General features: G+C 36.4%; 1 protein-coding gene across 1 annotated transcript in view; it reads right to left on the minus strand.

Moving 5' to 3' along the window:
• ZNF407 (zinc finger protein 407) overlaps window positions 1-9,244 on the minus strand; it is a 355,740-nt gene extending 346,496 nt beyond the window's left edge. Inside the window, exon 1 of the mRNA XM_083359962.1 lies at window positions 4,544-9,244. Within this exon, the coding sequence (XP_083216088.1) occupies window positions 4,544-9,239 (4,696 nt within the window). The 5' untranslated portion in view covers window positions 9,240-9,244. The remainder of the gene's footprint in view (window positions 1-4,543) is intronic.
• Window positions 9,245-10,561: the final 1,317 nt, after the last annotated feature.

Below are 10,561 nucleotides of genomic sequence, written 5' to 3' on the forward strand. Positions count from 1 at the left end.
GAGGAACCATCTCATCCCAATTACATTGACTCGTCCAATCCAGTCAGGCAGGACCCAACAACTGAAGAATTTTGAATGGTTGGAAAGAAGGAAGAGAATTTCTCTGCCATTGCCCCTGGAACATTCTTACCCCAAGAGATGAGGCAGGCCTCACTCTTCTGGCCTTCTGGAAGGGTGTCAAGACTGTGTCTAAGAATGATTTTTATTTTATTTTTTATTTTAATTCCATTTATATCCCGCCCTTCTCCGAAGACTCAGGGTGGCTTACAAGCTTAGCAGTAGCCTTCATTCTATGTATATGCCTGCTTATTAGGGCTTTCATACACCCCCCAAGCGGCATTATTACAAAGTCAGCTTAATTGCCCCCAACAATCTGATATGCAACCTTAGGGATGATTAGTGGCTTAAAGGTTCTCCTTCCACTCTTTTCACTTTTTATTATGTTCATTTTAACCATATTTTAATTCTCTTCTTATCTGTTTTTAACTAAGTTTTATATTACTTTATGTTTTTATTATAAACCACCCACTTAGGTGAGTGGGTGGTGTAGAGATGTGATAAATAAATAAATTAACAATTAAAAACAAAAAAATAGGAATTGGAAGAGTAAAACATTTTTCCCATTAACTATTAATAAAAATATCAAGACTACTATTTAATGTGCAGAAGCACCCTTATCAGAAAAGCCATTCATTTTAGGGTAAAGTGAGAGTAGATTAAAAACTCCTTTGCAACTCTTCCTTCTTTGGTCCAAAAATAACTTGTGAAGTGAAATAGCAGATCTAATTTATTGTCTGCCCACCAACCAAAAACGTATTTTCTGATATATTCACATCTAGGGCAAAGCACAGTAAAAATACACAGTGATAAGACATACACAAGACATTAAAAACTGAGCTAACTTTTACTAAATGTTACAATCAATGATGTAACTTATGTAAGTAGGGTTGCTTTGTCATATATTGATAGTTACCTCACTTTCACATCCACATTAACTTGATTTTAAATGCAATTAATACATATAGTCAAGGAAGACTAATGGACTACATTTTGCACTTAACCTGGTGGACATTTTCAAATGGCACAAGTGACCAGTGCAAACCTATTTTGCATTGTAAACGACTAAATAAATCTTAATGGATTAAGAATGATCAGCTATCAACACACAAGGGAAATTAAGTGCTGAAATGCCTACATTGATTATTTTAAATTATTAGCCTTACTCTGTTCTTGAATTTGTATGCTTTTAGTGAGCTTTAACACATTTACAAGACTTATTGACTATAATTACAAGAGAATTCAAGTAATGGACACATCAATTATAAGCAACATGTCCTGACCAGACAGTTGCATAAAGAATTCTAAAGAGACCTCCATTAGCATCTTCCCTGTAGTTTTATTCCATTTTATCTGCCTTAAGAGGGCATATTAAGGGCTCATAAAAACACATGAACAAGTTGGTGCTTCCTAAAAGCCCAACAGTTGCAGAATCAAACCGTTTCCTGAAACTGGTTCCTATGCCCAAATCTAGCAATAGCAGACTTTTAAAACAGCCAGAATTCCAAAATAAGAGTTTGTAAGAATACTTTAGTTTGAGTATAGATTCTTCATGACAATATTCCTCACCTGAATCTTAAGCATATTGCCCAACCACTGCTTCGTCTTCTTGGAGAAAAGGAACCATTTCAGGATAGCACCAAGAATATTAATATTTTTTGCAACATCCTGAATATCTTTTTATCTTTCCATTTTCTTTCTAGAAACTGCACCAAGTTTCAACTACTGCTGGAAGTCAAACCAGAGCCTCTATAATAGCCTATTATTTAAAAGTACAGTAAAATAAACCTTACAGTTTTAATGAAAATATGTTCATTGAAATGTGAATTTATTATTCAAATCCACTCATAAATTTAACCAGAGAGACACCACTTGTCTAAGCAGAGCTCAGTGATTTAGAAAAGCTGTCTATTTAAAATAAAGAATGTATGGCAGGTTTATAGAAACACAGCAGTGAATTTTTACATAAATTTAGAACTGCAGCTTATGCATTTTTGGCAAAAGTGTTGTTTTAAATTTTTCCACTTAATATAAAACATAAAAAGAGAATGGAAAATGTGGAACCGCATAGGGTCTAAATTATCTGGTCCAAATATCACAGGTACTGCATTACCATTAACAATGCTTTCTAAAATGATGGCCAACTCCAAATATCATGATAATCATATGCACTTGTATCCCAAAATCAGCACACTTCACAAGTAAAAACAAAAAACAAAATTACACCAAATACCCGTCATTCAACTATTAAATGCAATTAGTGGATTCTGTATCCAAGAGGCAGGAAACCTACCTAAGATAGTAAGTTAAGATCATCTTTTAGCCCAGTCAAAAAGTAAATAAAAAGCTGCACTGTAATCCTCTCTATGCAGAATGAAACTACCAATTAGGGGTGTGCATGTTTCCAAAACTATTCAAAAGTGTTATAGCTCCTGAATGAGTAAAGCAGTTTTTTTTTCAGGGTTCTGCACCTGAGTTCAAGGAATACAAAAGTACTCCACTCAGTCAGGCTGTAGATAGATACAAACTAGGATCAAAAATTATCTCAAAAACGGGTGGATATACAGTATATCTCTAACATATCCCTAGGAAGCAAATAAATAAACAAACAGAAAAGATGCCTGAACTGATCTGGAGAAATTTTCAAAGGAAGATCCCAACTTGTAGAATCCTATGCACACCCATTTTTCTCAAGCATACTAGTACTGCATAGGGACTCAAATATAGGTAGTTCTCAACTTACTAGACAACTGAGCCCAGAGGTTTTGTTGCTGAGAGATTTGTTAAGTAGGTTTTGCCCCATTTTATGACATATCTTGCCACTGATGTTGAGTGAATCACTGCAGTTAACTTAATAACATGGTTGCTAAGGGAATCTGGCTTCCCCATTGACTTTGCTTGTTAGATGGTTAGAAAGGTTGATCATATTGCACCTGGGACATTGCAGCTGTCATAAATATGAGTCAGTTGCCAAGCATTAGAATTTTGATCACATGACCATGGGGATATCACGATGGTTGCAAGTGTGAAAAATGGTCATAAGTCACTTTTTCCAGTACTGTTGTAACTTTGAGTGGTCACTAAATGAATTGTTGTAAGTTGAGGACTACCTGTACCACACAATGACATGTATTCACTTAAGGAAGGAAGGAAGGAAGGAAGGAAGGAAGGAAGGAAGGAAGGAAGGAAGGAAGGAAGGAAGGAAGGAAGGAAGGAAGGAAGGAAGGAAAGAGAGAGAGAGAGAGAGAGAGAGAGAAAGAAAGAAAGAAAGAAAGAAAGAAAGAAAGAAAGAAAGAAAGAAAGAAAGAAAGAAAGAAAGAAAGAAAGAAAGAAAGAAAGAAAGAAAGAAAGTTTCCTAGGGATGAGAGAGGGTGACTAGTCCAAGTCATCTAGTTGGCTTTGTGTCTAAGGTGGGACTATAATTCATACTCTCCCAGTTTCTAGCTTGGTACCTTCTACACTGAACAAGCTCTCTTAGTGTGAGTCCACTGAGCTGATCATTGCCAGATATAGTGGCTCAGAAATGAACCATCCCCAGGTTTGTTGGAGATCAATACCTACATATCTCAGTTACCCATCTCTGTTTCATTTTATTTGTGCTCTCTTTAAACTCCAGTCCTCCCTTTAGCTCAATATCTTTATCCATCAAATAAATAATCTCAGATTGGGATTTATAAAAACTCAATTAGTGGAAGACTAGATACAGCCATACCAATATGGTATCAATAGAAGAGTAATAAAGCTAAAATGTGTTGTTATATCTGTTCATAGGTAAAGGAAACATTTAGTATATCTGCTTGGGTAGATATATGCAACTCTTCTGTTCATACATGGACTTTGCTGAATGTCTCATTTCATCAATATCTCTTGCCTGGTGGCTTGCTCCTCAGTTAAAAACATACTATAAAACCCATTGGCACCTAATCTTTGATAGAAAAGGAAGAAGACAAGCCAAAAAAGGGAAAGTAAAAAGGGAAATGAAACTCCAGGTCAATGCCACATATACATACATACATGAATGAAAAATTTGCCAAGCAATTCCACATTGTACAAGCAGAAGAGATTCATTATTGCAAAGGAAAATATCCTATGAAACCACAAATTATTCACTTAATGAGTTACAATGAAATTGGTGAATTATAGGTTTGTCTGGGGATATAATCTTTAAAATGTATATTAACAAGAGATGCTATTGAAAACTTTTAAGAAAATTAATCTTCCTGTTCTTTGGCTTCTAAAAAATACTCCTAGAAGCTAACATCTCAATCTTTAAGCACTGAACATGGAAATCATATATTGTCGGAATACAGCATTAGAAGGACTGGTTTACAAGTTTCAAAAGGAGAAGAGTGAGAAGGAAGGAAGGAAGGAAGGAAGGAAGGAAGGAAGGAAGGAAGGAAGGAAGGAAGGAAGGAAGGAAGGAAGGAAGGAATTTTAATTCAATTTCCATCACAAAACATTAACTGAACAACTCATCAATACGTACCTGTATGAGTACGGATATGAGCAAGGAAAGCCATTGAATTACTACTTCTGCATATCTTCCCACAATATTTGCAAATATTGCCTTTATTTTCTTCTCGTTCTCGGACAATTTGTTCAGTATCTTCAACAATATACTTATTGACTTCCCGGAGCAGTTCTTCATGTTGTTCTTTTATGTGAAGGAATAAATTTTGTTCAGAATCAAAAGGTTCTGTACATTTCACACATTTAAAGGTGGCACCTCCTTCTGGCAACTCTTCAACACTTGCTTGTTCATTTCTCATATGGCCAGCACTAGCCAGATGCTGATGAAGGCTGCTCTCGGTGTAGAACGATTTTCCACATAGTAAGCAATGGAAATGCTTCTCCTTTGATGGATGCTTCATGGCTATGTGAACATTTAGTCCACTTAAACCATCTGCTAAAAAACCACAGTCATCACAACAAATTCGTGGAGATTCTTTCACAGGATGGCCTTCTACTTTCTTCTTTTTTCCATCATTCCGTGGGCAATCCACTTTTATAGCCCTATCCCAACTTTTTTGCTTATTCAGATTCTGGCCATCAACTGGGTGATCAACTTGTTCACAATAGTCTTCATGGTTTATTTTCACTATTGAAGAATCAAATTGACCACAGTTTGGCATCCCTGTTCCATCTACTATTTTGCCATCAACACTGTCTAAAATATCCAAAGCTGTGTCATTTTTGTCCATGACTTCAGCTACTGAACTATCTGAACCCCAAATATTATTCAAAGATACTCCTGTTTCTTTCTGGGCATCTATCAAGGTACTCTCTTCTTCCACTGTAGGACACTGCTTAGTGTTTATCTGTTGCTGTAACATTTGGATGTTTTTAAAACTTTCAGTACTTTCACTGATACTTTCCTGCTCCAGTGCACTACCAGTGTCTGAAACCACAGACAAATGGTTTTCATCTGTTTTCACTTCTTCAGTAGCTACTTCTGAACTTTCATATCTTTTTTCAGAATCTTCCTCCAGTTTGTTTTCATTCTTCATTAAATCTGAATCTGGAGAACTTTCATCAAAAGCCATGTTTCCATTTCCAGGTTCTGTTTCCAAATGAATGTTTGATTTTGCTATTTCTTGATTTTGATGCAGAACACGATCAACTGTTTCCTTAAGTTCAACCATCTCATTGAGTTTAAGACCTTCATTTTGATCCTTTTCTTCACTACTTGTATTTTTTCTGCCTTGATCAGTTCCATCTTTGGTTTCACCAACTAGAGGCTCAAGAATGCAATCTTTAGAAGCCTTTGAAGCAACACTGTCTTCTAATGCCAGATAGGTAGGTGACTTATTCACTTCGTGCGTGACCTGACTGTCCGGGTTTTCCTCTTCAATGTTACTTTTGGACTTTGTTTCATCTAATGAAGTCTGAAGATCTTCTCTACTTTGCTGCTCTTCTTCAGAAACAATAGCAGTTTCTTTGGCAATACTTGGTACATCTGTCTCCTCTCCGGAGGAAGCACCTATATACGACTGTCTTTTAATTTTATGCTTTTCTGTTGCTGCATGCCTAATCATCTCTCTGCGAGTAACTGCATAATAGTCACAGGCCATGCAGTAGTATTCAAATTCTTTAGTGTGCTTGCGTTTTATATGTACTTCCAAGGAAGAAAAAGAATGTGCAGTGAAGTTACAATGGGCACACTTATTATCATTTGCAGTTGCTAGCCTAGTTTGAACCAGCACATTTTTATCTTGGCTAATGTTACCCGATTCTGCAATTTTATGTTGTGTTTCAGAAAAGTTTCTATCTCTATCTATTTTGGGAAGGTGAATTATATTTTTGACATTTAATTGGATAGTATTGTCCTGTTCATCTCCCTTGCTTTCCAAAATAACTTGATCTGTCTCTGAAGTCTGATCGTTAGAAACTATGAATTCTTTTGAAAGACTTCCTGGATCATCTGTTTTCTTCTTGTTGGCTTCATTATTATCATTTTCTGGGCAAACAATAAACTCAACGTTTTTCTCCCCATTGGCTTCCAAGCGGCTTTTATGCTTCTTTGTAGCACAATGACGTTCCATATCACCTTTAGTTACAGTATAGTAATTACATACTTTGCATAAATAGCTGTACTGGTGGCTATGCTTTCGGCGAACGTGGACAGTCAAGTTTGTTACACTAGACGCCAATAGGCCACAATGAGGACATGTCCGAGAAATTGTCCCTTTAGGTCTACCTTTCTTTTGCAGGCTGCCAAGAATCAACTCACTATCTTTAATTGTTTCATTTGATGGGTACAACTCTTTATTTATTGATACCTTCTGCAGAGAAGAGAAAGGTGCACATATGCTCTCATTCTCTAATGCTGTCTTTAAACTTCCACAAATAGGGCCTTCAGTTCCTTTTTTACCATCTGTCCCACCTATACATATCTTTTCAATACATTCCTCAAATCGTAAGCCAATGTTATTTTTTCTGGCGTTTTCAAGGTGTTTACTTCGCTTTATGTGTTTTTCCATGCCTTCTTTGCTTAATGAATAAAGGTTACACGCTTTACAAAGGAAATGGTATTCCTGAGCATGGCGAAGTTTTATGTGCCTTGTAAGCACAGAAGAAGACCTCGTTTTATAAAAACATTTTTTACACTGAAATTGACTTCTATTCAGAATAGACTCCTTGAGCTCACTACCTGGATGTAATATTGAGAGCTTGAGGTCTGCCTGTTGTGCTTTCAATTCTACAACCTCTGGAAGTTCACCTGAAGGACAAGATGTTGAATGCACAGCCAGATCACTCTGAAGCGACTGAATGGTATTTCCTTGAGACAATAAATCACTATGATGCTCAGTTGCATTATGAGCTGCTACTTCTTCTTTGGTTAGAAAATACTTGCAGCAAGCAGAACAAGAGAAAGCCATGCTATGCTCATCAGACATGTGTTTCCCAAGGCTTATGTCATTTGGGGCAAGAAATGAACATTTAGGGCAATTTATCTTGCAACTGTCTATATGATTATTCTTTTGACAACTTTCCAGGTCCTTGCTGTCAGAGGAATATCCATATATTTGACAATGGACCTTAAATTCACCATGAGTTTGATCAGCATCCAATTTCAGGTCTTCTTTATTTGATGTGGTACATCCACCATGATTACAAGGATCTAGAGTTCTCTGCTCATCAAGTTCCTTTTCTGATGTAGTCTTATGTTCCAGCATATTTTTTTCATTCTGATGTAATGCTTCTGTTTTGGGGATATCTGCGTAGAAATCCTTGCCATCACCTTCACTTTGTAAAACTTTGGCCTGTGTTAAATCACTCCAATGCAACTCTCCCCGAACACTATGCTTCACTCTAAAATCAAGCTTGCTTTTTTTACCAACACCTAAAAGATTGTATCTTCTTTTAATCTGATTTATTCTGAAAAAAGTGCTTTGCCTGAAAGTCATCCCTCGTGATAGGATTCTTCTTTTTTTGTGGAAACTACCTAATACACCAGTGGCGTTTAAGTTGCTAGCTGTGACTTGACTACTTTTAGCAGGTTTCAATAAACATGGATTGCATTCTGAAGACTCTGATACAGATGATTTTTCAAACAGGATTTCACCATTTCCATCCACTTTCCACAATAAGGCCTCTTCTTTAGTAATACATTCTGTTGGCTCAGTAGATGGCATCATTTCAACTAAACGTTGACAATTTCCTTTCAAGTTCCCTATCTTATTGCTTGAAATTCTTAAATGATCCGAAAGCTCATCTCTTATTTTTTGTTTATTAGATGCCAATTTCGTTCTGTCATTCTTTTCTTTGATTGAAAACCGCTGTTTTTTACAAAAGGATTTTTTTGTTAACATCTTTACAAATCCACCACGGGCAGCCAGATTTTGTCGCCGGAGGTGTGTCTTGCCAAGGAAATGAGCTTGTAGGAGAGCTTCCTTAGAAGTCTGATAACCACAGAGATCACAAAAATATGTAAGTTGGCCAGAGGTCTGCTTGATGTGCGCTTGCAAAGATGAAGTATGCTCTGATTTAGAAGTACAATACAAACTCCCTTTTTCTTTCAATTGCTTAAGGTGATGTTCCTGAATGTGCCTTTCTAAATCAAGAGTGGAGGAAAAAATCTCCTTACAGCTTTTGCATTTTGAAACATTCTTAATACTACTCATTGTGTAATTAATGCCAGTTGAATTATCTAAGATAGATGATCTGCATTCTGGAAGTAATATTTCATTCTCTTGAGAACATTCATTTTCCATAGGTGTTATCTGTACAGTATTATCTTCGGGCACAAATTCTTGTTGAATGCATGAAGAATTTGATGAAAATGAACATCTACTCGGAGAGGTGTTTACAGCTACTTTTCCTACTGGTTTATTTGTCCCATCAACAGAATATTCATATGTTATAGCATCAGAGGGGTTTCCTTCATTCTCTTCTGCAGGTTTTGAACCAACCAGCTTTAATCTTTTCAAGGCAGGTTCATTTTCAGTTATAGTTGTTTCATTAAGTTCCTGATCAGTTGTTTGGGATAATGGACGTTTGGCCAAGCCATTTTCTTCTGGGTTTTTCAATGGATTTTTCTGTTCTTTCATCAAAAGCATTTTTGAGTTAGAAAAAGATTCATTGGGAGTTTTTCCTGCTAAAATATTTTTAGCGCTGTCTTGTGGTAACTCATTTTCTATTTTTTCATCACATTCATGACTCTGTTTTTTTTCAACATTCATCCTTAATGAAGATAATGTAGAGTACAATTCCAATGAAATGAATTAGTACATCCGATCTAGGAATATCTAAAAAGAGGAAAAAACAGAAAGTATAAATTAGCTTCTGTGTACATAAAAACAAACATGTTTTATTACAATCCAATTCATAACTTGCCGAATAAATGCTATTACTTTTCAAAATTTTCAAGAACATATTCAGCTATAGATTTTGTAAATATTTTCTTACATGGAACAGTATGTTTTGACATCTAAATGAAAAATAGTACATATATATTGTTTGCACAATAGACATTGGTAAAAATCATGAAAAACAGAAATAATTTTTAGTGGCTCTGAAAACAAAATTTTGTAACAACTTACAATAGAAATAGACATTACTTAATTCCAGCACTTCTGAATAGAATTATATACTTTAAGTCAGAGGTCCCCAACCCCCAGTCCATGGCCCAGCACCGGTCCACAGCATGTCAGAAACCGGGCCGTGCAAACAAGCAAAGCCCCACCAATGGGATGCAGGCAGCACACAAAACCACGCCCCCTCCAGTCCATGGAAAAACCTCTCCCCACAGAATCGGTCCCTGGTGCCTAAAAGGTTGGGGGCCTCTGCTTTAAGTGGAACCAATCCACAGAATTGGTTTTTGAAGGCCAGATCCTGAAGCTGAAACTCAAACACTTTGGCCACCTAATGAGAAGGAAGGACTCACTGGAGAAGAGCCTAATGCTGGGAAAGATTGAGGGCAATAGAAGAAGGGGACGGCAGAGAATGAGGTGGCTGGATGGAGTCACTGAAGCAGTAGGCGTGAACTTAAATGGACTCCAGAAAATGGTAGAGAACAGGAAGGCCTGGAGGAACGTTGTCCATGAGGTCGCAATGGGTCGGACACGATTTTGGAACTAACAACAACAACAATCCACAGAAGCCATATCAAGGTTGCAATATAAATAATGTCCATTTTGGGAATTCAAATTGAAAAGGTGTGACCTTTGTGTTTGATAGTTGACATAATATTCTAAGAAAGCATTGCATTTATATAAAGGGCAACTAGAAAATAGAGAAAAAATATTATTTCTCCAATTAAGTTTTATAACTAAACAACTGACTTCAAACTGAATTTTATGTTAAGAAGGCATGGTTTACTCAAAATAATGAAATATAGCTAAACAAGCCAGCACCAAAATCTAAAGATGGCACCAATTCAAATAAAAATAATTTTCCTCCCAAGTTAAGTTTGGCTCTGGGATTCTGGGACTCTTGAATATGTCCATTTTGTTCTTGCTGCTGCTATTGTTTTTTGGCAACAACACAGAAGTGATTTGTCTGT

The sequence above is a fragment of the Vipera ursinii genome (assembly GCF_947247035.1).
Source record: "Vipera ursinii genome assembly, chromosome: 3".
Taxonomy (NCBI): Eukaryota; Metazoa; Chordata; class Lepidosauria; order Squamata; family Viperidae; genus Vipera; species Vipera ursinii.